The sequence below is a fragment of the Bos mutus genome, chromosome 16, assembly GCF_027580195.1.
Source record: "Bos mutus isolate GX-2022 chromosome 16, NWIPB_WYAK_1.1, whole genome shotgun sequence".
Taxonomy (NCBI): Eukaryota; Metazoa; Chordata; class Mammalia; order Artiodactyla; family Bovidae; genus Bos; species Bos mutus.
Window position 1 is genome coordinate 4,046,729 of NC_091632.1, and position 25,939 is coordinate 4,072,667.

At 46.5% G+C, this 25,939-nt stretch overlaps 1 protein-coding gene across 3 annotated transcripts; it reads left to right on the forward strand.

Moving 5' to 3' along the window:
- Positions 1 to 226: 226 nt before the first annotated feature.
- Positions 227 to 9,842, forward strand: IL19 (interleukin 19). 3 transcript variants are annotated; one of them, XM_005891662.2, is made up of 6 exons: positions 227 to 961; positions 4,050 to 4,196; positions 4,339 to 4,404; positions 6,642 to 6,794; positions 7,617 to 7,685; positions 9,314 to 9,842. In XM_005891662.2, the coding sequence occupies exons 2-6, from the start codon at positions 4,053 to 4,055 to the stop codon at positions 9,422 to 9,424; spliced, it is 543 nt and encodes a 180-aa protein (XP_005891724.1). In that variant the 5' UTR covers positions 227 to 961; positions 4,050 to 4,052; the 3' UTR covers positions 9,425 to 9,842. The 3 variants fall into 3 exon arrangements, with proteins under 3 accessions (XP_005891724.1, XP_070240525.1, XP_070240523.1); XM_070384424.1 differs by having other exon boundaries at positions 7,620 to 7,685; XM_070384422.1 differs by having other exon boundaries at positions 227 to 871.
- Positions 9,843 to 25,939: the final 16,097 nt, after the last annotated feature.

Below are 25,939 nucleotides of genomic sequence, written 5' to 3' on the forward strand. Positions count from 1 at the left end.
TTTGGAGAGGAAACTTTTTACATCCTACCTTTTTTTATCACCATCACCCCAAACCCTGATTCTGAAGAACTGGTGGTGTAGAGATTGTATATAAAAAAAAAGCAATTTAGACAGAGAGTCTTCTGGCCCAAGATCAAGGATTCCAGTCTCTGTTCCCGACCTGCTCCTGGCTGCTAAGCTCCTCTGCCTCCCAGTCTCATTTTCTCCCTCTGCATTAAGAATGAAAGGGCTGTCTAAGGGACAAGATGCTGAAGAAAGAGAAGATGCCCCAAGAAACCCTTGAATTTCTGCGAGAGGAAGAAAAAACCCTCCTGACGAAGTTAAACAAAATAAGGCACGTAAAGCCTTTAGCTAGCACCTGGCACACGTTAGGTGCTGAATAGCTCGGGCAGATGGAGTGGACAGGAGCCGGGGCACCTGCAGGATCTCATGGCTGGCTGTTGCAGGGCGTGGCTGTCAGAAGATTGCTTTCCTGACGTTGCCTGCAGGGTACAATTGGTGACATGCCACGGCACTCAGGAAAGTGATCTAACTTGGATTTTTCTGTATGGACACAGAATTGCAAGAAAATCTCATTTGCATAGAGTTGGGGAGTTCATTTTTTCCTAGAAGCTGCCTGTCAAGACTGAGAAGAAAGACACATTTCTTAATAATGATTAATCAGCTGTATCTGAAAAGAAAAAGAAAACAATTCAGGAAATAAGATGCTAAGGAAAGGTGGGGAAAAACGATCTCCCCCCAGACGGACCCACCCAGTTAAACCCTGACAGCATTTCCTTGTGTTCACCTGCATAAAAGTGACCAGCCCTTTCCAAGTGGCAAGGAGCGCAGAGAGAAGGCATAGGGGCGGCCCTGGAGCACTCTGTGAGAGGTGAGGCTCGCGGTGTCCATCCTGAGGTTTTGCTCATCACCATCCTACTCCTCTTCCATTACGGCTGCAGAGAGGTGACCTGCAGTTGCTGTGAGTGGCCTACGGTGTTACAGGTGCTGGGCACTTTGTAGAATGGGGAGGGGTGTTCCGGTTGAACTTTCTAGTCCTGTCTTCTCAATAAGTAGAGAGGCAGAGTGGGAAAGGAGGAAGGAAGAAAGGGAAGAGGAAGGGATCTATTTTGTTTTCAGAAGCATGATGATTGTATTAAACTTTTATTCAAGTGTATTGATTTACAATGTTAACTTATGCTGTGCATCAGAGTGATTCAGTTATGTATATATATATATATCCATACTTCTTCATATTCTTTTCCATGATGGTTTATACAGCATATTGACTATAGTTCCCTCTGTTACACAGAAGGACCCTGTTGCTTATCTGTTGTATACACAGTAATTTGTGTCTGCTAATCCCAAACCCTCAGTCCTTCTCTCCCCGACCTCCCTCCCCCTTGTCAACCACAAGGCTGTTTTCCATATCGGCGGGTGTGTTTCTGTTCCACATATATGTTCATTCATGTCATATTTTAGATTCCACATATAAGCACATCATTTGTCTTTCTCTTTCTGACTTACTTCGCTTAGTACAATAATTTCTAGGTCCATCCATGATGCTGCAGATGGCATGATTTCATTCTTCTTTGTGGCTGAGTGATATTCCATTGTATACATCCGTTGACAATATTCGTTTCGTCAATGGACATTTATGTTGTTTCTGTGTCTTGGCTATTGTGAATAGTGCTGTTATGAATAAAGGAGTGCATGTATATTTTCGAATTATATTTTTGTTTTGGATATACGCCTAGGAGTAGGATTGCTGGGTCACATGGTAACTCCTTGTTCAGTTTATTGAGGAACCTCCATGCTGTTTTCCATAGCTGCTGCACCTATTTACATTCCCATCAACAGTGTAGGGGGCTCCCCCGGTGGCTCAGATGGTAAAGAATCTGCCTGCAATGTGGGAGCTGTGGGTTCGACCCCTGGGTTAGGAAGATCCTCTGGAGAAAGCAATAGCAACCCACTCCAGTATTTTTGCCTGGAGAATTCCATGGACAGAGGAGCCTAGCGAGCTGCAGTCCATAGGATCACAAAGAGTTGGACACGACTAAGCGACAGACACACACACACACAGAGCAGTGTAGGAGGGTTCAAAGCGAAAGAATCTAGCATTTACTATAAGCTTCTTTTAATTCTAAAAACTCCTGGGAACTTTATAGTATATGTACTTTTAGTCATTTGCAGTTATTAAGTATATCTTTAAATATAAGGAGTATCACGGGCTCGGTGGGACCTGGCAGAAGTTTGTTCTGTCCGTCTGCTGCTAGGGGATCTGCTGGGTCTCCGCAGAGATCCAGGGGGCGGTGCTGAGGGCGGGGCGGTGCAGGGCTGAGGGGAGCGGCTGCCTGCCCTCCCATCCTGGTTCCGCCGCTCAGGGGCCACGTACCTTGGGCAGGTTTCTCCACCTCGCTAAGAGTCAGTTCCGTCTCAGTTAAAACGGGGATGGAAAAAAAACCACCCTCAGAGGCTGGCTGGGAGCATGAGATAACCATGGAAAATATTTGGCCTGGAGCCCGAGGCACGAGGCAGGCGTGATCAGTGTTAGCTACTACTGTTGCCTGAATCGGGTGAAATGGCTGGAATCACCTGAGGGTAAGCGGGCAACACCCCACTGCTTCTGAGAGTTGTCAGCAGAAAAACTGTGCCCTCTTTAGTCACTTGTCTCCCCAGAAGCACCCCAGCTGTCTTTTGAGGGGAGAGAGGATTCGATTGCCTGCCCTGTCAATGGGGTCTATTTCCTTGTTCTGCTAGAAACAGGTTGCAAGAAGAGAAATCAAGCTCTTTAGCACAATGCCTGCTCTCCAGTGAGATCTCAGCGTACACCTGTCCCTTGCTGGGAATGCTGCTGAGTTAAGGAGAGGTGAGGGAACACGGTTTCTTAAGCAGGAGTCACCGCTTCTCAGCTTCTGGAGAAGAGCCTGGGGGATGACCCAGGGTCAGGGGAGGGGTGGGGTACGGCTCACGCTCTCCCACAGGCGTGGTTAGAAGTGGGGGCGTCCAGAGCCCCTAGCTGGCTTCCTATGCTCACGGCCCCCCTCTCGTCCACTGTGGTGCCCACACGCCTTACACAGCACACACGTGGCTGGAACCGAGTGCTCAGTCTGTACCATGGACGACGCCGGACAGAGGCCAGTCCATGCACATGTGTTGCCCTCTGACGTATTTTTAACACTTGGCTCTGTTTGTGAAATGTGTGCTGGTGCTGGGAAAAGTCAGAGGAGGAGAACTCAACAGGCTGAGCACTTTTCTCAAGATATATTACATGACACCACTGACAGTGGTTCACTGAAAACAGACAGGACAGAGGCAGGAGGGGGTGTGAGAACTGGGCGGGGGGCGGGGGCAGCAGGGGTCTGGGTCTGGCCCTGGTTAGAGGTTGGCGAGAGGCAAGCACGTCCCTGGCACCTCCTGGCTTGGTGGGTGATGGAGGGGAAGCCGCCACCTTGCCATCTGTGGGTCTTCCTCGACACTGCGGCTAATGGATTATTAGAGGCCCCGTATCTCCCTTTCCCATCTCTTCAGCTGGTGACATCTTCATAGTTGGCATCAAAGGAGTGATTTTAAGCAGACACAGTGGGGATGTAACTTAGTTACCAAGTGGGGATATAATAAAGGATGTCTCCTATTTTCAGGGGTAAACATAAAAAAGTGAATGTGTTCTATGGTTTTTTCAGATCTGTTGCCTAATTTCTAGGGCATATTACCAACCCTGTTTTCCTATTGAATTTGTTAAAAAAAAAAAAAAAAACGCTTCTCACCCCTGTTGAAAAACGAGCTGTGTTGAGTCATGTGAATGATTTACACACAAATTCACTCCTTGAAAGTTGGGAGAACACTGTGGATCAGGCTTTCCGGGAGTGGAGTGGGTGCAGCGGGGGGGACAGGGAAGGGCTAACTCAACTGATTCAAAGAAACCAGAGAAGGAGACACATGCCCTGAGGTCCGCAGGCTGAGGTCCTAAGTCCTGCTTTCTGGGCTGCCCTCTGACCGGCCTTGCAAAGTCCGAAGGGAGACTCAGTCGGGGTCTTTGGCCGGAAAGCTCACTTCACCCCTCCCTGCAGGACATGAAGGCACCGTGCGTTTCCCTCTGCCTCCTGGGTGCCGGGCTCTTCCTGTGCTCAGTGCATGCCCGAGGCCTCAGGAGATGCCTGATTTCCATGAACTTGCACCGTGTGGAGGAGAGCTTCCGAGGAATCAAAACAGCCATTGTGAGTGTGGGTTTGGGGTGAAGGTGTGGGAGCGTGCCTCACTTTACCTCTTGGCGTGACAGCCAGCTCCTGCTCATCACCTCGGTGTCCCTGGAGGATGTGAAGTCCTCACTGCTTGTGTCCATTGTGTTTTCCTCCATAGCAAGCTAAGGACACCTTCCAAAACGTCACCATCCTGTCCCCATCGGAGACCCTGCATGGCATTAAGGTACCGGCCTCTGTCTGCTCGCTCCTCCTCTGGCGTTTTGTGGGGAAGTGGCCCAGGGCTGAAGGGGAATCCGCGCCTGTGCATGCCTCTTCCCTGACCTCCCCGGACTCTGAGGCTCCGCCGACTCCTCACGTGTCAGCTGGTGTGAGAGGGTGTGCTCCTGTCTTGGGGAACTTGAACCCCAGGGAGGGTGTTCACCCCAACAGTGATTAAGGTGTCACATGCTCGGATGGGGCAGGATTTCTATGGCTTAGAGTGACTTTTGTGGTTTTGTGGGGAAACTGAGACAATGAGCAGTGTCTCAAAAGCTGAAGAGGCTTGGGGTTAGTGGCTAAAAGAAAGGAAGGGTTTGGGGAGAATAGGTGTGTAAGATCAATGGAAATACAGATCAGGGGACAGAGGGGCAGCCGGGGTGAATTCCCTGGTGGTCCCGGAATCAGGACTCTGTGTTCCCACTGCCAAGGGTGTGGGTTCAATCCCTGGTCAGGGACCTACAATCCCTCAAGCCATGAGGTGCGACAAAAAAAAAAAAAAAAAGAGGCAAACTTGAAAGCCAGGCTGAGCCTCAGCTTTATTTATTTTTGGTCGTACTGAGCGGCTTGTGGGATCTTGGTTACCCAGCGGGGGAACCTGTGTCGCCAGCAGAGGAAGCGTGGGATCCTAACTACTGGACAGCCAGAGAACTCTGAGCTGTGGCCTATAATACAGGCCACAGGGAGTTCCTGCGGGTGTTGGAACCAGAGTGGGTGACCACATAGTCTTTCAGAAAGACAGTCTGGTGATGTTCTTTACAATAGACAGCTTGAGGCCAGAAGGCAGGGAGGGAATGTCTAATTGCCAGACTAGAGGTGCTGAGAGTCCGTGCATTGGAAAACAGCGGATTTATGAGGTGACGGTTCACTTCACAGAAGGGGCCAATGAGAAGTACCTTTAAAAATGAGCTCCTCCAGTCCTTGATAGCATTCTAGAGAAACCCACTTCTTTCAGTTGTTTAAGTGACAGAGTATAAGGCACAAGATCATTCTTCTACGCAGTATTAGGCCTGATTTATTTATGGTAAATGCAAGGAACCACTTCCTAAATTCTATTCTAGTCAATGGTATAGGAGACTTACAGGATATTATAACTGGAAGGGACCCAAAGGCCATGTATTTTGAAACCATCATTTTCAAATGACCAAAGGACGTCTTGGGAGAAGGAATGTCTAGTTAGCAGTGGTTGTCAGAAATAGACTCTCAAGTCTCATGCCCCTGTTTCTTCATCCTCTCAAGGTCTAGAAATAGTTGATGTGGCCTAGAGTATACAGTTCATCATCGTATTTATTCTCTTTCCCTCTCCCTCTTTGATGAGACAAAGGTGAAGGGAATTAGAAGGAGCAGAGCAAGAGGAGAGGTTTTGTGTTGCAAGTTCAGTTTCCATCCAGGAAAAGCTACCTGTCGGGCCAAGGAGGCTTTGCTGCCTTAATGCTAATGAAGATATAGATGCACCATTGCTGTAGACCCTTCTTTTCTCAGGCTGACCTACAGATCTCCTACACTGGCTCTTAGGGTGGAGTGCAAACTGCAAGAAGGAAACTCTGGCTGGCCAGTTGCCCTGAGCCATGCCCAAGGAAGTCAGGAGCTTTTCTGAGGACCTGGCCAGATGCATGCATTTCTGCAGCTGTCAGTTTCCATTTTTGCACATCTCCACTCCAACCAAGTGATCCCTGAAGTGTAAAAAGATCACACTGGAGGAGAGACCAGCAGTCATCACACTGAAAGGAATACGTGCCTAGCACAAGCCTGACATGCAGCAGTCACTGAGTGGCTTTTAGTGGCTAGAGGATGTTCCAGAGACCCAGACTTCAGCACAGTGTAAGGAAGTGCTTTTCAAGAAAGCTGCTCAGACATCTCTCCTTTCAAAAGGGAAGTGTCTGATCCCTGGAAGCAGTTAAGCAGAAGTTAGTGACGGTATGTCAGGGATGCTGTAGGGAGAATTCTAGCCTATTGCTGGGCGCCATCCCCTGTGAATATATCTCCTGGCCACGGGAAAAGAGGGTAAGAACTGCAATCTCTTCTTGGTGACTCTGTCATAAGCAGCTTTGGTGTCATAAGAGGACACTCTGAGACCAATAAAAATGTAAAAAAATGGCTTTTAGTTATTTCACTCCTTGTTGCCCCGACCCAAGCAGGCTGCTTTTGTCTCTAGGATAATAAGAGAAGAGGTCCTCTGGGGCTATTCTTAATTTGTGTCTATAGCCCTTAGATGTGTGCTGCGTGACCAAGAACCTCCTGGCATTTTATGTGGACAGAGTGTTCAAGGACCATCAGGAGCTGAACCCCCAAATCATGAGAAAAATCAGCAGCCTTGCCAACTCTTTCCTCTACATGCAGAAGACTCTACAACAATGTGTGAGTCACCAGCATCTGCTTCCTGCCTGCCCCACGGAGTCCAGGACACACTGGCCCTGTGTGGCCTTCTGAAATGGTTCTGGGCCCAAGGGAAATCCCCTGCCCTGTAATCCATGGGCAGAAGTGTCGGGAACCACTTCTAGTGGGTCCTCCTTGCCCAGGGCTTTCTCCTCCTCAGACCCGGTTTCCTCATGGATAATCTTCCTGGGATGACCAACTTACCTCAAAGCATCTCTTAAGTGATCCCGGGACTGGCCTATGAGAGGGGCATGTTGAGGATTCTGGGCTTCTCATAACACACATTGTGATTTGTTAAAAACAAACCTCAGAAATAAAGCTGAGCCCCCAAGAGCCAATAAAAACTTAGACCAGGAGAAAACCCGGGGGTTCTAGCCCCATCTCTGCCAATGATTTCCCCGGTGACTTTGTGACAAGCTACTTCACCTCTCTGTGCCTTGAATCCTAAAATTGTTAGAAGAGGTCTTGACCCCTGTCCCACTTACGTTAAGATGTATTTAACCAATAATTTAATTAACTAGCCCAACAAATATTCATTGAGTGCCTGCCTAGAGTAGTGTTGCATTCACAGGGGGGTGACAAGACAGATTTGGCCCCTGCTCTCCAGGCCTTTCCAGCCCTGGTGAAATGCAAAGTGATTCTACAAACAGCCCCTACAGCCCCCTGCTGCCCCAGCCTGGGTTGACTCACCTGACTCTCACCTTGGGAGGAAGGAGAACTATCACTCCTCACGTAGGAGGTGGTGTTAAGAGTGAGCCAGGGTGCAAAAGTCTTCTAATGGATGCTATCTCCATTTTATCGCAGCAGAATCTGTGTCACTGCAGACAGGAAGCAACCAATGCAACCAGAATCATCCATGACAACTATGATCAGGTAAGGGAGGGGGAGAGGACAGGGGAGGTAGAGATGGGATGCAGCGGCCTGAATGGACAGCCTCCTCCCTGCTCAAATTCATCCGTTTACTCAACAGTATTGATGGCCGGTCTGCCCAGTTCTGTGTCTGCAGGGTGTGTTGGTCTTACCTCATTTGTTAATTTCCTGGGCTCTCCCTCCCCATTATGCCTCCACTGTTTTCTTTCCACATATCAGAACTATGTTCAGATCTGAGGGAAAGCACACACTGTTTAAGATAGGGCTGAGGCAGACGGAGGCTTCCCAGGTGGCATTAGTGGTAAAGAACCTGCCCGCTAATGCAGCTTACATGTAAGAGACGCGGGTTCGATCCCTGGGTCGAGCGTGGCAACCCACTCCAGTATTCTTGCCTGGAGCATCCCAAGGACAGAGGAGCCTGGCGGGCTGCAGTCTATGGGGCCACACAGAGTTGGACACGACTGAGTGACTTAGCACACACGCACAATGCAGAGGGAGCAGAGAGCCCCAGTGAACTGTAAGCTGTTATGCATGAAGCGTGCTACCTGGTAGCGGGTTTCTGTGTCGCTGTGTCTAGGAACTGTGGTCAGCGTCCTTTGTGGTGATGAACAGCGCTTCTCATGTACGTGCGGATGTTGTATGCACATCTCATGTAGAGGTGGAGTTAGAAGCACAGTATCTTACCTGCATCATTTAGAGATTCTGTTGAAACGCAGATTCTGGCTGGTAGACCTGGAATGAGGTCTGAGATTCTGTGGTTCACCCACACTCCCAGATTAAGTCAATGCTTTGAATAACAAGGAGCTGCAAGGTCTGTTCAGAGCTCTTCTTTGTGGAGAGGCTCCATAGAGTAATATCACAATGGCTGAAATTCATATTGTTCTTCCTATGAACCAGGTATTAAGTGCACTAAAGGTATTATCAGCACACTTATTCCTTACAACAATGCTACAAGCCATGGTCTATATTTGATAAATTAGAAAACCAAGACACAAACAGGTTAAGTCATTTAACTAAGTTTATACCACAACTGAGTGATGGAGGTAGGGCTTGATCCCATGCCATCTGGCTCCACAGGACATACTTTTGTATCTTACCATCTCTTCCACTCTGCTAAGGAAGAGCTGGGATAAGTCAGGAGACTTGGGTTCCAGTCTAACTCTGCTGCCAGTCGGCTGTGTGACTTTGGGTAGGACACCTTCTTCGGGGCTCCAGCGTCCAACGGAGACATGCTGTTCCCGCTTCTCATTGCTGGGCCCCTCGGGAACCGTGGCTTTCACGGAGACTGGCAATAGTAGGCCGAGCTGATGTCAACAGGAAAGCAAGCAGAGCTTCCAGCAAAGCAAGTCTGTTTGTTTGTTTTTCTGTGACATATAGGAAAAAGAAAATCAGAGGGCAAAGAATGAAGAACTTCTTATTTTGTTTATAAGTTACTGACATGATTTAACTGTTTGTTTATAGAAAACAATTAAGGTTATCTGTTAGGAAAATAATTTAGGGTCTGTATGCCCTGCAGAGATAATGGTTGCATAAAAAGCAAACTTCATGGGGACCAGAACATGGGGCAAGTGACTGAAAACTGTGGTACAGCTCAGAAAGGCAGGGTATGATGATGATTTGCATGGTTTCAGCTGGAGGTCCGGTCTGCTGCCGTTAAGTCTCTGGGAGAGCTGGACGTCTTTCTAGCCTGGATTGACAAGCATCATCGAGGAACTTCCGCTGCCTCAAGACAAGGAACCTAATCTGGGGGGATGAAGAGCCCCTGAGAGGTTTCTGGTGGGGGACAGCCAACTTGGAAGGGGAGGGAGACGGGGGAGGCCCTGTTTTATGCAAATGAGGGTCTTTTTGAGGAAGTCTTCCTGCTTGTTTGGAATTCTCTTCTCTGGGCTGAGGTGTTGTAAGGGGAAATTCTGGGTTTGAGCACACCTCACCTTGTGGCTAAAATCTCATCGGCTGGGCCCAGCATGTCTGATCTCACCTGAAGGTATCCAAGCAGTCTACTGGTTTTATATTTGTAACAAAGTATGTCTGTTGAGAGGTCCTGCGGGGCCATCCTGGAGGGAGAGGGTGGGCTTCCTTAATTTATTGTGAAGTTTTTTTATCCCATGTCTGTGATGTGAGCTAAGCGATATCCTGTGGTGCATATTGTACTGACTGGTTTTTTTCTGAATAAATTCTGTTCTTTACCAATTAGTGCAAGTGTCTTCTGTTTTAGGAAGGCCAGTCAAGGACTATGAATGGAGACTATGAGAAATGAAAGGGGCCTTGGGGAATTCCCTGGTGGTCTAGTGGTGAGGACTCTGAATTATCACTGCTAAGGGCCTGGGTTCAATCCTTGGTTGGGGAACAAAATAATCCCACAAGTCATGCTGCTGCTGCTGCTGCTGCTAAGTTGCTTCAGTCATGTCTGACTCTGTGCGACCCCATAGATGGCAGCCCACCAGGCTTCCCTGTCCCTGGGATTCTCCAGGCAAGAACACCGGAGTGGGTTGCCATTTCCTTCTCCAATGCATGAAAGTGAAAAGTGAAAGTGAAGCTGCTCAGTTGTGTCCGACTCTAGCGACCCCATGGACTGCAGCCTACCAGGCTCCTCCGTCCATGGGATTTCCAGGCAAGAGTACTGGAGTGGGGTGCCATCGCCTTCTCTGACAAGTCATGCAGTACTGTCAAAAACAAATAAATAAATTAAAAAAAAAAAGAAATGAAATGGGCCTTGAAGAACAAAAACAGATGGGAAAACTGAGGCCTAGAAAGGGATAAAAATGTACTCAAAGCGAGTTAGTGCAGAGAAGGGTTTCAGACTGGACCCCACCTAGCACCTGTGCTCCACATAATGATCAAGAGGGTGAACACAGGGCTTCTCATCATGACTCCTCGCCGTCACTCCATTTCTGATCTCTTTCTCTGTGTTTCTGTCTTTGCTCTCTGTCTCTCTGTTATTGAATTGGGTCCCACTGTTCACAGCTTTCAAAATCAGTACTTACAAATGTTCATGTAAAGGAAAGTTGCCTTTTATTCAGACTGCCAGCAATCTGGGGACATGGTGGGTCTCTCAGATCAGATCAGTCACTCAGTCATGTCCGACTCTTTTCGACCCCATGAATCGCAGCACGCCAGGCCTCCCTGTCCATCACCAACTCCCGGAGTTCATCCAGACTCATGTCCATCGATTCATTGATGCCATCCAGCCGTCTCATCCTCTGTTGTCCCCTTCTCCTCTTGCCCCCAATCCCTCCCAGCATCAGAGTCTTTTCCAATGAGTCAGCTCTTCGCATGAGGTGGCCAAAGTACTGGAGTTTCAGCTTTAGCATCATTCCTTCCAAAGAAATCCCAGGGCTGATCTCCTTCAGAATGGACTGGTTGGATCTCCTTGCAGTCCAAGGGACTCTCAAGAGTCTTCTCCAACACCACAGTTCAAAAGCATCAATTCTTCGGCACTCAGCCTTCTTCACAGTCCAACTCTCACATCCATACATGATCGCAGGAAAAACCACAGCCTTGACTAGACAAACCTTTGTTGGCAAAGTAATGTCTCTGCTTTTGAATATGCTATCTAGGTTGGTCATAACTTTCCTTCCAAGGAGTAAGCGTCTTTTAATTTCATGGCTGCGGTCACCATCTGCAGTGATTTTGGAGCCCCCAAAAATAAAGTCTGACACTGTTTCCACTGTTGCCCCATCTATTTCCCATGAAGTGATGGGACCGGATGCCATGATCTTCGTTTTCTGAATGTTGAGCTTTCAGCCAACTTTTTCACTCTCCACTTTCACCTTCATGAAGAGGCTTTTGAGTTCCTCTTCACTTTCTGCCATAAGGGTGGTGTCATCTGCATATCTGAGGTTATTGATATTTCTCCTGGCAATCTTGATTCCAGCTTATGCTTCTTCCAGTCCAGCATTTCTCATGATGTACCCTGCATAGAAGTTAAATAAACAGGGTGACAATATACAGCCTTGACGTACTCCTTTTCCTATTTGGAACCAGTCTGCTGTTCCATGTCCAGTTCTAACTGTTGCTTCCTGACCTGCATACAAATTTCTCAAGAGGCAGATCAGGTGGTCTGGTATTCCCATCTCTTGAAGAACTTTCCACAGTTTATTGTGATCCACACAGTCAAAGGCTTTGGCATAGTCAATAAAGCAGAAATCGATGCTTTTCTGGAACTGTCTTGCTTTTTCCATGATCCAGTGGATGTTGGCAATTTGATCTCTGTTTCCTCTGCCTTTTCTAAAACCAGCTTGAACATTAGGAAGTTCACAGTGCACATATTGCTGAAGCCTGGCTTGGAGAATTTTGAGCATTACTTTACTAGTGTGTGAGATGAGTGCAATTGTGCAGTAGTTTGAGCATTCTTTGGCATTGCCTTTCTTTGGGATTGGAATGAAAACTGACCTTTTCCAGTCCTGTGGCCACTGCTGAGTTTTCCAAATTTGCTGGCATATTGAGTGCAGCACTTTCACAGCATCATCTTTCAGGATTTGAAATAGCTCAACTGGAATTCCATCACCTCCGCTAGCTTTGTTCGTAGTGATGCTTTCTAAAGCCCACTTGACTTCACATTCCAGGATGTCTGGCTCTAGGTCAGTGATTACACCATCGTGATTATCTGGGTTGTGAAGATCTTTTTTGTACAGTTCTGCCTCCCCTCAAAACCACCTCTGAAGATTCTGCTCGGACGTAGAAGCTTTTAAAGTGAAACAGGGAAGTAACCTCAGTTAATCATTGAGATGGGCCGGGGGTGGGGGTGGGGGGTCAGAGTCGCCACCATCCCCCACTGTGTGCAGGCTGGTTGACTCTGTCTGACCTTTCTTATTTCTTTAGATGTTATCTTGCTCACACAGTTTGTTCAAAAGATAGTGAAAGGGAAGCTGGGGAGGAGATCTGGTGATGTATTAATTACTTATTCTTCACTTCTATTTCTTTGATCTATGGAAAGAAACAACAAGTTAGACAAAGTACTGTGTGATCGAAAGATGTGCAAGGTGTGCCAGGGCCAGAGGTGAGCAGAGCATGGGGGCCTGGTGTAAGGTTAGTGACAAGAGCTGGTGCCTCCTGCAGAGAGCTCTTTCCTGCCCAAAACTGCCCACATGTCTGTCTTGTCTCTCTGTCATTTCTTTCTTATTGCTCCCAACCTAGATATATCTTTTCAGGCCCTAAATTCATCCCCCACGGGTATGTATGTGGAGTTGGAGAGAAGGTATTTCTAACAAAGCGATGGTTGTCATGGTGACAAAGCTGAATGACTGCAGCCCAAGGCAAGAGGAATTCTGGGTAGAGGGGTTCTGGCCAAAATGGGGACCAACTTCTAGTGGACAGGCCTCAGATGGCTAATGACAATAAGAACCAATACTTACTGAGCAGCTGCCATGTGCTGGATGCCGAAATAAGTGCTTTACGTGTACGATCCTGGGTCCTGTATCTATACTGTGACTGGCTGGCTGAAGCAACCTTTCTTTATTCCTACCTGGGAAAGAGATCTCATAGAACAGGCTTTAGTGTCTGAAGTCAGCCAGTCCTGATTCCAATCCTGTGTCACTCTGAGCAAATTACTTAGTGGCTCTACGTCTCAATGTCCTCTTGGGTAAAACGGAGATAATAACACTGGTCTCCAGGTGTTGCTGTGAGTTATGAGTGAGATGAGGGCCCCACAGCCATACAGAGTGGGAATCCGGACGTGTAGTGTAAAGAGTGCCGAGCCAGGAATCACAGTCTGGCTCCAAGTCTGCCGTGATTTGCCCAGGACAGGTCACCACATTGCCTTGACCCTCAGTTGTCTGCAGTGTGGACACTGACCCCTGTGCTATCATGCGAAAGCCAGAGCATTATGATGGCCTGAGAAGCCCTCACATCTGCACACACGAGGTTCCCGACTGTTTCCTCGCACCATGTCCCCTGTTCTTGCCCAGGCTCAGGACCACTCGACCACGCTCACCTGCTTCATGGCTCTACAGTGAGCAGGCTTGTCCTCACCATAGGGCCTTTGTGCTTTGTGTGCACACATACACATAAGCTGAGATAGGATTAAAAGAAACCTCCAATGTTATGCTCGAATGGGATTAACAGGCTATTAAGAGGAAGCAGTATTTACAGAGGACTCAGCCTTCTCAAGGTGACTGGGCTGGATGTTCATCCTGAGCTGACTGGATGACGGCAAGACCAGCTTCATGAGAGCATATCTCATCTTCTGTGACTGCCCCGGGTGTGCTTCCTATAGACACCTGCACGGCTTGCACCTCCACCTTCTTCAGGCCTTTACTCAAAAGGTGTCCTATTTAAGCATAAACTTCCCCATTTCCACCTTCAGCACATCTTATACCCTTCCCATGCTTCCCCAGCATCCTACTTTATTATATCTGTTTCTCTACTCAAACGTAAGCTCCATGAGGATAGGTTTGTTCACTGCCTGGCACTTAGTATTAAATTAACATTTCATGAATACGTGATCCAGATGAATTAAAACAAAAATAATGGCAAACACTCATTTAGTGCTTTTGTAAGCCAAGCAGTCATCTAAGTAATATATATAATGAATATATATTTCATTTTAATTTTCAAGACAGTCCTATAGAAATGAGAGTGAAATAAAATGAAAAAAGGCCCCCTCTTTGAATGTTAACCATACAGATGGTTAAACCTTGGGGAAGAACCTGGACATAGAGGTCAAGAAACACCTGATGTCATAGAGATCATAAGCGGCAGAGCCAGGCTTCCAGTCCCCACAGCTTGCTTCCGGGGTGAGCTTTACTGTCAACATCAGTGTCCAAGTGTTGAGCGCGTATTATGTGCAGTGAAAATACTTCCACTTCCTCCTTTACATCTCTTGATAATCCTCTATGGGAAAGATTATTAACAACTAAATTACACAGATGATGAGGCCTGAGGCTTAGCGAGGCTCAACAACACACTAAGGGTCACACAGTTAGTTATGGAACTGCGGTTTGTTAAGTTAATTAAACAAGGAGACCCTTAGAGTGAGGCGGCTGTGATGCCCTAGGGGGGTCTGTGTAAGCAAACCAAAATCTAAGCCTCAAGGTTATGAAATAAAAACGCTGAGGACAGTCACTGAGAGCCAACTAGACGTTAAGCTGCAGCCAATCTAACAGCTTCTTTCTTCGCTTCCACAGCTTCTCTACATAGGTCCTTCCCAGCTGACTCCTGACCACTGAGAGCTCCTAACCACTTCCGGTTTGGCGCTGCTGATTCCAAGAGATTTCTGTTCAAATAAACTGGTAAAAAAAATTTTAATATGCATCAGTTTATCTTTTAACAATACCCAATGCAGGTTTTCTACCCCACCTTGCACGCATGGTGGACAATGAAGAGGAGCTTTACTGGCATAAGGAGCTGTACCTATAGGAAAGAAACATTGTTTTATCAATGGATGCAAAAGCAGAGGAGGAGGAGATGGAGTCAGAGAGGGAGAGAGAGGAAGAACTATTAAAGGAGAGGTATCCCCCCCGCCCCTGCCCCATATCTCCCACCTGCTTACTTCACTTTGACTCTTTCACTTGCCTATCTGTCCTTGCTCTCCTTCCAGACTTGAAGAAGGTGTCCTGGTTCTTGTGTAGTCCTCAGGGGGCACGGCACAGAGGTGTGCTTTTGCTTCTTGGTGTTATTATTTTTTGTTGGTGTTATTTATTAAGCACACAGCTGGTGCTTAATAAATGCCTGCCAAGGAGCCAAGTATACAATTTTCTTCCAAACCATGGCCTCTGAGTCCTTGATTAGCTCCTAGGAGGCACCCTGGAGAAATCTGGGGCTCACCTTCCACAGCTCAGGTGCAAGGGGAGGGAACACATAGCCTGTGGCAGGACCCTGTGGGTACTTTATGCATATGGCTTCACTTTCTTGTGTCTCAGATGGTAAAGACTCTGCCTGCAATGAGTGATACCTGGGTTCGATCCCTGGGTGGGGAAGAGAGTGTGGACAAGGGAATGGCAACCCACTCCAGTTTTCTTGCCTGGGGAATTCCATGGACAGAGGAGCCTGGCAGGCTACAGTCCATACGGTCACAAAGAGTCAGACACAACTGAGCCACTAACACACTAAAGCTCAGAGGAACGGAGGAGGTCATAGGTCTCATTCCCATGTGACCAGCAGAGGCATCTGAGACTCAGGGAGGTGGGAGGACTTGCTTGAGGTCACATCTGAGGGATGGCAGGTCCAGAAAGTGAACCCAGGTCTGATCTTCCTGGATCCGGTGCTCTCTCCCCTTGCTGCTGGGGCGGTTCACTTTGGACCAAGCTATCTAACCCAGAGCCCAAGTTGCTATACTGGCTGCCAGCAACAAAGATCTTTAAACCCAGCTGCATAAGAAGGAGCCTGGACTTGCCAGCAACAAGCTTGTGAAGTTACACACATATTTATGGACCAACACAGAGCAAAGAAGCCGAGGCCGACTTCTGAACGTGTTACACAATGTTCCTGGCACTGCTGAGTCTGGTCTCCTCCTGGAGGACACTCTAGCCTCCTTTCAACTTCCAGTGTGGATTGCTGACAGCCACACATGCTCAGGGCAGCTGTCTTATGGAACAATGAATTTGCTAGGAAGTTCAGTTGGTAAAGAAGCTGCCTGCAATGCAGGAGACCCTGGTTCCATTCCTGGGTTGGCTCCGATCCGCTGGAGAAGGGACAGGCCACCCACTTGAGCATTCTTGGGCTTCCCTGGTGGCTCAGCTGGTGAAGAATCTTCCTGCAATGTGGGAGACCTGGGTTCAATCCCTAGATTGGGAAGATCCCCTGGAGAAGGGAATGGCTACCTACTCCAGTATTCTTGTCTGGAGAATTCCGTGGACAGAGAAGTCTGGTGGGCTACAGTCCATGGGGTAGCAAAGAGTCAGACACAACTGAACGACTTTCACACTTTTTTGTTCAAATGGATAAGAGGATTGGCTTTCATGTGAAATCCTGGTCCTGCCGCTTGTCGTGTGATCTTGAACAGTTCACTTCACCTGTGCCCCCCTCTCCTCATGTGTGTGGATTGTAATAAGGATCCAAGATGCCATTTATAGTAGCTGTGAAGTCGGTGCTCACTAAAATGATGGTTGTTACTATTCACGCATTTTAACTTTTTAAATCTTATTTCCCATGAAACACCATTGTCTTGGGAAATCTTTTTTCTCACGTCTTTTTTTTTTTTCAAACTAGCAAGTATGACAAGGCAAAAGGCACTGGCCCAGGCCAGCCGTGCTGTCTTCTGGGTCTGTATTTCCAGGAAGCTCTCAGCTGAGCCCCTCATACAGGTGCTTGAAGTTTTATCTGGCCAGCCAGGCCGGGTAGCCTTCCCGATTTTCCTGCTACTCAGACCGCCCCCTGCAGGCTCTCCTGCCCACGTCCTTTCTCTGACACAGACTCATCCCAGTGTGAAACTCTTACCTTGACTCTCCTGAAGCTTGTTCACACCTAACATAATCCTGGGTACATCCAAATCACCTGACGTCCTCTGCAGCTGTGAACAAATGCCCCTGCTCAGTGGCAGAAGCCAACTGATCATTCCTGGAGGTGGACTCAGGGGTCAGCATGTCATGTTTGGCCAAGGGGTTTCAGTTCAGTTCAGTTGCTCAGTCATGTCTGACTCTTTGTGACCCCATGGACTGCAGCACGCCAGGCCTCCCTGTCTATCACCAACTCCCGGAGTTTACTCAAACTCACTTCCATTGAGTTGGTGATGCCATCCAATCATCTCATCCTCTGTCATCCCCTTCTCCTCTTGCCTTCAATCTTTCCCAGCATCAGGGTCTTTTCAAATGAGTCAGTTCTTCACATCAGGTGGCCAAAGCACTGGAGTTTCAGCTTCAGTATCAGTCCTTCCAATGAATATTCAGGACTGATTTCCTTTAGGATGGACTAGTTGGATATCCTTACTATCTAAGGGACTCTCAAGGAGTTTGGGGGAGGATATATTCTTAAAAGGGCTTCCCAGGCAGCACTGGTGATAAAGAACCTGCCTGCCAATGCAGGAGACTTAAGAGACATGGGTTCAGTCCCTGGGAAAGGAAGATCCCCTAGAGGACATGGAAACCAACTCCAGTATTCTCGCCTGGAGAATACCATGGACAGAGGAGCCTGGCGGGTTATAGTCCATAGAGTCACAATGAATCATACACAGCTTAAGAGACTTAGCATGCATGCATAGTCTTAAAAAGTTGTTATGAGCTCTAGAGCTAGTCTGTACACTTGCAGCTCTGTCATGGAAACTTAGCCCAGTCTCAGGTCTCTGCCATGGAACCACTGTCAGTCAGGACTGAATATTGTGAAAGAAACCTCTTCTGTGTGGCCTTAAGGCTTGGTTCAGGCACTGGGACCAGGAGAGGTTTCAAAACCCAGCTTTCATACCAGGAGATAAATTTATCTCAGCACGGCTTTGGTCTGGACATCTCCCTCTGGTCACTTTCCTGGATACTCAAAGAAGACTCTGTGCCTCAGTTTCCTTATTTGGAAAATAAAGAGAATACTCATCCCTGCGTTAAGGGTTGCCTAAAGATCAACTTCTCGTGGGGAGAAAGAACCTCCTCTCCCTCACCTCCTCAAAGCCTCTAAAACACCCCCCACACCTAACCCAAGAAGAACAGCTAAAGTCTTGATGAGATACCCCTGAGACAGGGTGCAGATGACATCCCTCAGTGGTTACCGTGGAGTAGTGAGATTACGTCCAGATGGCTAGAAGTGAAGTCTTTTGCGAGAGTAGTTGGCATCAGAGAGCTCAGTCTCTTTGCAGGGAAACAGTGCATGAAAAAGTGCCTTGAATTTAATTAAGGAGGGACATCAATAAGCAATTTTGTTGAGTTCCTGGGATGTATGTGATGATATCTAGATCCTGAGCAGCTTACCAAAAGAAAACAGTCACTGATTCTTTAGAAATGAAAAGTCTGAGTGCAACATCCTCAGAATGTTGTTCACAGTTCATTGCATTTTGACTCTTCTTAACCTTTTCCAAAATCTACCGCCTTGCCCTACCCGACACCCACAGAAGCGCCATCCTCCAGGTACCAAAGTGCTCTTTGGTCTCAGGAATTTTGTTGCAGCTTTTCATGCTGTAAGGAGCAAGGGTCCTTCTGCTTCTGCCTCTGTCTCTCCACCCTCAAAGCTCATAAAATTATTAGTTCTTTAAATCGTCGCTCAAACTGGACTTTCTCCAAGTAACCTTCCCCTGATATACTTCTTAGCCCTTAGAAGTCATCCTGACACTTCCTTCTCCCTATGCCTGTGATGAACACAGACTTGGAGTTGTTCCAGGAACGTCCTGATAACAAACATTTCCATCATCCTTATAACAGCCTCATTCTTCTCAAACTGCCTGTCACAATTGGGAAAGTATGGTTGCTATACCCACAGGCTTTTGCATCTTCCATTAGAACAAAGACTCTTAACTTTTTGTGTGCCATGGGCCCCTTTCAAAGCCTGTGGTTTTGAATAATGTTTCTAAATGCATAAAATAAAGTATATAAGATTGCAAAGGAAATAAATTTTATTAATACACAGCTATCAAAATATGGAAATGACAATTAGTATCATATAATAAATGTGCTTCTCTATAATGCATTAACAAGATCTAGCAGTGGGCCTACAAATTATTGACATTTCTAAGTAGTGATGAGTGTTGAGATATCTAAAACAACCATAATGGGACACAATATCTGTGATTTCTATCAGCAACAAGGTTACAGGCACTGCTAATACCACTGTGGTCTGTATTTGTTTCCTATCCTCTGAAATTAAAAAAAAAAAAGTTAAATTTTGACTAGAGGTTAGTGAAAAGATAAGATGTGGCTTTTCCCACTTCTCCTTCTGCCAGATTCAGTTCAGTTCAGTTCAGTCGCTCAGTCGTGTCCGACTCTTCGCGACCCCATGAATCACAGCAGGCCAGGCCTCCCTGTCCATCACCAACTCCCAGAGTTCACTCAGACTCACGTCCATCCAGTCAGTGATGCCATCCAGACATCTCATCCTCTGTCGGCCCCTTCTCCTGCCCCCAATCCCTCCCAGCATCAGAGTCTTTTCCAATGAGTCAACTCTGCATGAGGTGGCCAAAGTACTGGAGTTTCAGCTTCAGCATCATTCCCTCCAAAGAAATCCCAGGGCTGATGTCCTCTAGAATAGACTGGTTGGATCTCCTTGCAGTCCAAGGGACTCTCAAGAGTCTTCTCCAACACCACAGTTCAAAAGCATCAATTCTGCCAGATTAGGAACTCCTTTATTAGAGCATCTCTTCCCCTCACCACGCCCTAAGGTCCCAGGAGAGGTCCCAAGAGATTAAGCCTGTTTCTGCTGGTATTCATGGGTCATCTAGCTCAGTGTCCACACAAGGAGAATTGCAGTTTGTTTTGGGAATTAAAAGGAAAATAATTGAGGACATCCTTATTCTCCTAGGTGAAAGAAAGTGAAAGTGAAGTCGCTCAGTCGTGTCCGACTCTTTTGCGACCCCATGAACTGTAGCCTACTAGGCTCCTGGGTCCATGGGATTCTCCTAGATGAGGAAACTTACTTCAAGCTCCTGTCTGGATTTTTGTTCCCAGACTGGGTGTCTCGGAGAGGGTTTTCCAGTGGCTCGCACTTTATAGACGGGGAGGGGTTAGCCAACTTTGGGGGACTCAGATACGTCAGAGGAAATGTCAGGAGAAAGGCTGGCAGCAAGTCGGGCTGGTTAGACAGACACTACGGAAAACAGCAGGAAGGGGAAATGACGTCACTCACGCTGTCGGCTTTGAGGACCCGGAACTGACAATGCAGCTTCGCAGGGAGTCCCAGCAACTCCGCCCACCCCCACCCAGTAGGGAGGCAGGCGAGGCCGCAGGCGCAGGCGGGGCCAAGCTTCTCTGCCGCAGGTCGGAGAATGGAAAAGGCGTTCACCTGCCCACCCAGGGAGCTGAGTCTTCTTCCAGCAGAACCCTAACTGCTACGTGTTTCCCTGACAAGTGATACATCGGGCAGGAAGCCCAGATGCCAGCAAGTGTGATGTCATCACACACAGGGAAAACCCTGAACTGTCAATTCAGGACTTGCCGTGGGAGAAAAGGAGTCGCTGGGTTTCCTTTTTTGGTTTTTTAGAAAATTGTTTCCTGCCCAAAAATGGCTTGGTTAAGAAGCCGGGTTTATTTCCTTTGTGTCCCTCCTCTGCCCCGGGCACCGATCAGGCGCTAAACCGCAGTTCTGAGACTCCTGAAAGTTAGCTTGGTGTGCTCAAGAAATGTACCCCCGTTTCTCTGCCAAGTCACACCATCCCCATCCATTCCAGCTGAGACCTGACAGTGCGCTCTGCATGGTGGGGGCCCTTGAAAATCTCCTGGTTAGTGCAGAGCTGTTACCGTGTCTCTCACTCTAAGACTCTTCAAGGCTCCCTCTTGCCTCAAGGCAAAAACAAAGAATTACAGAATCAAAAGGCCCAGCTGAAAGAGACTTAAGAAATCATTTATATCTGTACAACTTACAGATGAGGAAACACGTTCAGAGAAGGGGAGTGATTTCCCCAAGACCACACAGTGGGATGAGGCTGAGGACAGAGCTACAACTTCGGTTTCTAGACTTCCAGTTCAAATTGAAATCCTTGGCAGGATATTTGTGCTCCTTAATTATGCGGCCTGGTAGCTGCAATCCACGGGGTCGCTAGGAGTCAGACAGGACTGAGCGACTTCACTTTCACTTTTCACTTTCATGCATTGGAGAAGGAAATGGCAACCCACTTCAGTATTCTTGCCTGGAGAGTCCCAGGGACAGGGGAGCCTGGTGGGCTTCTGTCTATGGGGTCGCACGGAGTCGGACACGACTGAAGCGACTTAGCAGCAGCAGCAGTGATGCGGCCGTCTTTCCAACTTAGGTCTGCCACTGCTGGTTCATCCGCCTGTCCTCAAACACCTTGTGAGCTCTGCCGTCCTAGTCATCTCTGTGCTGGATGCCCCATTCCTCCTCCTCACCTCTCTCCAGAGTCCTTGTCCATTTAAAGGGTCAGCTCAAACCTTCCTCTGTGCGAGCCTCTCGCTTGTTTTCCTCAGCTCCTACCCTCTACTCACTCAGTTCAGTTCAGTCTCTCAGTCGTGTCCGACTCTGCGACCCATGGACTGCAGCATGCCAGGCCTCCCTGTCCATCACCAACTCCCAGAGTTTACTCAGACTCATGTCCATTGAGTCGGTGATGCCATCCAGCCATCTCATCCTCTGTCATCCCCTTCTCCTCCTGCCTGAAATCTATCCCAGCAGAAAGTGTTGGTTTTCTCTGTGTTCTGTAAGCACGTGCGATGTCCCCCCAGAGGGGCTATAAAGCAGCCAAGGGCATGAGACCTCCTGAGGCATCACTAATATAGCATTCAGCAGTGTCTTGCAGATTGAAGTCATTTAGTTAGTACATGTTTATGGAAAGAATAATTTAAAACCTATTCTATTATATACAAAGAGTAATCAAAATCTACTCTTGTTTTTTTACGATTTGCATAACTAGGCATATATTTAAAAACCTACTGGCAAATCAATGAGCCAGATAGGCAAGGTCAGTTTTATTCTCCATTTTATTGATGAATCAGTGAGTGCCTGAAATGTAAGGACTGTTTTGGGGTCATCCAAGGTCACCCTGAAAATTGTTGGTGAGAAAGTAAGTGTTAGAAGTCTCCTGGTTCTCGATCCCATTTAGGCCAATCAACACCCTCTACATTCTTTCCATAGAAAATTTATTTCTTCTGCCAGAATTGTGATAGGAAAGCTTCTCTCATTTTCAAGGGATGCTACCTACTGTTCACAACGGGTTAAAAGTGTTATTTATTGGAAAGAATACGTGATTGATTCCACTGCTTACATCTTTTACCAGCTAAGTGACCTTGGGCAAGTTACTTAACCACTCTGAACCACAGTTTCCCCATTTGTGGAATGAAGGAATTGGACTAGATGCACTTGAAGTCGCTTCTAGCTCTAATACTCTAGGAGTCATATTGTGGCAGGGGTCCCCCTGGGTTCCCCCCAAATTAAATGATGAAATGCTTGCATTGCAGGCCACTGTCTTCTCTAAAGGTTCTAGGATTATATCAGCAGGCAGGGGTCAGCTTGCAAAGGGAAGAGACAATAAAACCCTATTTCACTTTTGTCCAACTTTGTAGTAATTTTTGTTACAACTTGAGTAGGTCATGTTACAGAAGGTGTGGGAATAATTTGCAATTATTTCCAGCAATCATTTGTAGTACCGAATCAACATATTCTAGAATGGTATGATTAAAAATAAATGCTCCAAGAAAAACTGAATTTCATTATATTGGGAAATTTGAAAACCTTCTGATTTCAGGACTTGAGAGTGAGTTGCAACAGTTCCTTGCTTGCTTCACAAACTCAGTAACAACACCCATCCTGTTTATTTCCTATGAAATGGGTCCTTAAGCAGCTGGCATTGCCTATGATAGAACGGAATTATCCCAGTGATTCAGGAATCCTGGGAGGGATGATGGGGAGTGCTAGAGTGAGAAAAATGGTTTTTGTGGATTGTTCTCAGACAGATAAGATGGGTGGTCTGTTCTTTCAACTGGACATCATGTCAGGTCTCTCCCTTGTACACGGGGCCAGAAGTAGAACTGGGGATCCTGTACCCTGGCATGTTCCCACCACTCTTCCTGAGCCCCTTGTTCCTAAGAACACACAATTTAATGCAAAGAGTAATAAATTTCAATTAGGTCAATGTCTCCATTCTGTCACCAACTTTCTCCTTCATCGCCATGTTGACTCCCTGGGCCTTAGTATCCTCACATCAGTAATAACAGTAGAAAAATATGCTGCTTTTTGAGTAAGTCCTGCCATTCACTGGCTGGGGCAACTTGGGAAAACCTCTTAATTTCTAAGCTTAAGTTTCTTCATCAGAAAGTTGGGTTATAAGACCTACCTCAAAGAGATAATAATTTATTCAACACACATTTATTAAATGCTTACTATGAACTGGGCCCTATTCTAGGCATTTGTAACACAGCAGTAGATAAGGCAGACAAAATTCTTAACCTCAAAAAGCTTATATTTCATTGATGCTTTTGAACTGTGGTGTTGGAGAAGACTCTTGAGAGTCCCTTGGACTGCAAGGAGATCCAACCAGTCCATTCTGAAGGAGATCAGCCCTGGGATTTCTTTGGAAGGAATGATGCTGAAGCTGAAACTCCAGTACTTTGGCCACCTCATGCGAAGAGTTGACTCATTGGAAAAGACTCTGATGCTGGGAGGGATTGGGGGCAGGAGGAGAAGGGGCCGACAGAGGATGAGATGTCTGGATGGCATCACTGACTGGATGGACGTGAGTCTGAGTGAACTCTGGGAGTTGGTGATGGACAGGGAGGCCTGGCGTGCTGTGATTCATGGGGTCGCAAAGAGCCGGACGCCACTGAACGACTGAACTGAACTGAACACGAGAATCAGTTTACATGTATTAGTTTATACATAATACATATTATATATTATGATTATAATGTCTACAGTATTTAATATGTCAGTCCAGGTACTAGGCTTAGGATACTCTCTATATATTATCATTATAATAATATTTGATCGAATCATGTGACAAGGCCCATATCAGACCAGTCTTTTTTTATTTTTAATTTCTTTTATCGCCATATAGTTGATTCACAATGTTGTGTTGGTTTCTGGTATACAGCAAAGCAAGTCAGTATAGTCCCTCTTCCTCCTTGACAACCGAGTCTGTTCTCTCTGTGAGTCTGTTTCGCTTTCATAGATAAGTTCACTTGTAATATCAGACCATCTTGACCTACACAGATGGAAATCGGATATGGTTCAGCCTAGCCCAATTTTTACTATCCTTGACTCCCCTTTGCCCTAAACTACACATTTAATCAGCCTCCAGATTTTTTTTAAATGTATTTAAATTCCCTCAAGTCCATCCACATCTCTCTCTCTGCTGCTGCTACTGGTTGAAGCCACAGTGAAATCTCTCTGGGAGCACTTCAGTGGCTGCATTCCCTGTCTACAGTTTTACCTCCCTGAAGTCGATTTTCTAGTGTCTCTCTAATTTAATTGCTCCTTGCTGAAAGCCCTTGTAACACCTTGCTTTTGGATAAAGTGTCAACTCCTTAACATATCTAATTTTGCTTCTACCCTCCAACCAGCTTATCTTTCATTCTTGTGTCCCCATCCTCCTCTCTCAGTCTAATTTTAGGCTGTTTGGTAATTACTGATTAATTTGTAAGTCTCCATTTTCAGGTTCAGCTAAGCCTGAGATCCTGTGGTTTTAGGCTACAGAATAAAGAAAGAATAACTTGAAATCAATGTTAATTCAATAGTCATCAAGTTCCTTGGGCTATACAGTAGGCACCTTTGCTGAGCACTTTCCAGGAGCCATTGGGTACTGGGACCATGAAGCTGAACAAGGTGCTCTCAAGCTCGTGGGAGATACAAATATATAACCAAAAAATTTCAATTCACTGTCCTAACTACAAAAGAGGTATACAAAATAAAGGTAAGCTCCACAGGTGGGAAGAAGGGATAAATTTTGCCTTGGTAAGTGGTGGTGTAGAGAGAGAGAAAAGGTTAGGGTGAGGCAGAGGAAGTTTTTTTTAATAGCAGGTAAATTGAATTGGTGTTTGTACAGAGTGCAGGATGGGCTCTATTGATTAGATTTTTAAAAGAATAATGTATTCTGATATAGGAAAAGGACAGACTCCACTATTAAAGTCGGTTGAGATTGCACGTGAATAACTAAGTTGACTTAATCATTACAGGTAACTTAGAACAAAACAACTGGGTTCTTCATGGTTAATGGAGAGGAATTGACTGGCAGGAGTACAGCTTATATTTCCTGAATATCTTGTTAGACCATGTTTCTCAATTTTACTTCAATCACAGGTATGGATGAGAAATTGTTTACTTAGCAACAAGGATGGAAAAACAGGCATACACTCAAGAGATATTTAGATATTCACACATGCTTTCAACATTTATCAAGCCTTACAATGAAAGTTATAGTCTTCATTTTCAAAGAACTTTAGGAAGACATTAAAAGGAGTGTTCTGATCAAAGATAGATGAGCCAAGCATCATAGTGACATTGAATGTCAGAATCGGAAAAGGTCTTATACATTATCTATTCCATTGCTCTCAATTTACAAACTGAAATCCAGAAAGACAAAACAACATGCCAAAGTCTTCCTGCTAACTATGGAATCTCTAGACTTAAATACAGTACTTCAGAGTCTTAGATATTGAATAGGAAAAAAAGTTGCAAAGGAATATATTATCTTTCTACCATTTTGAGAGTTTTCAAAGCATTGTTGGAGGGTTAATCTCATGTGC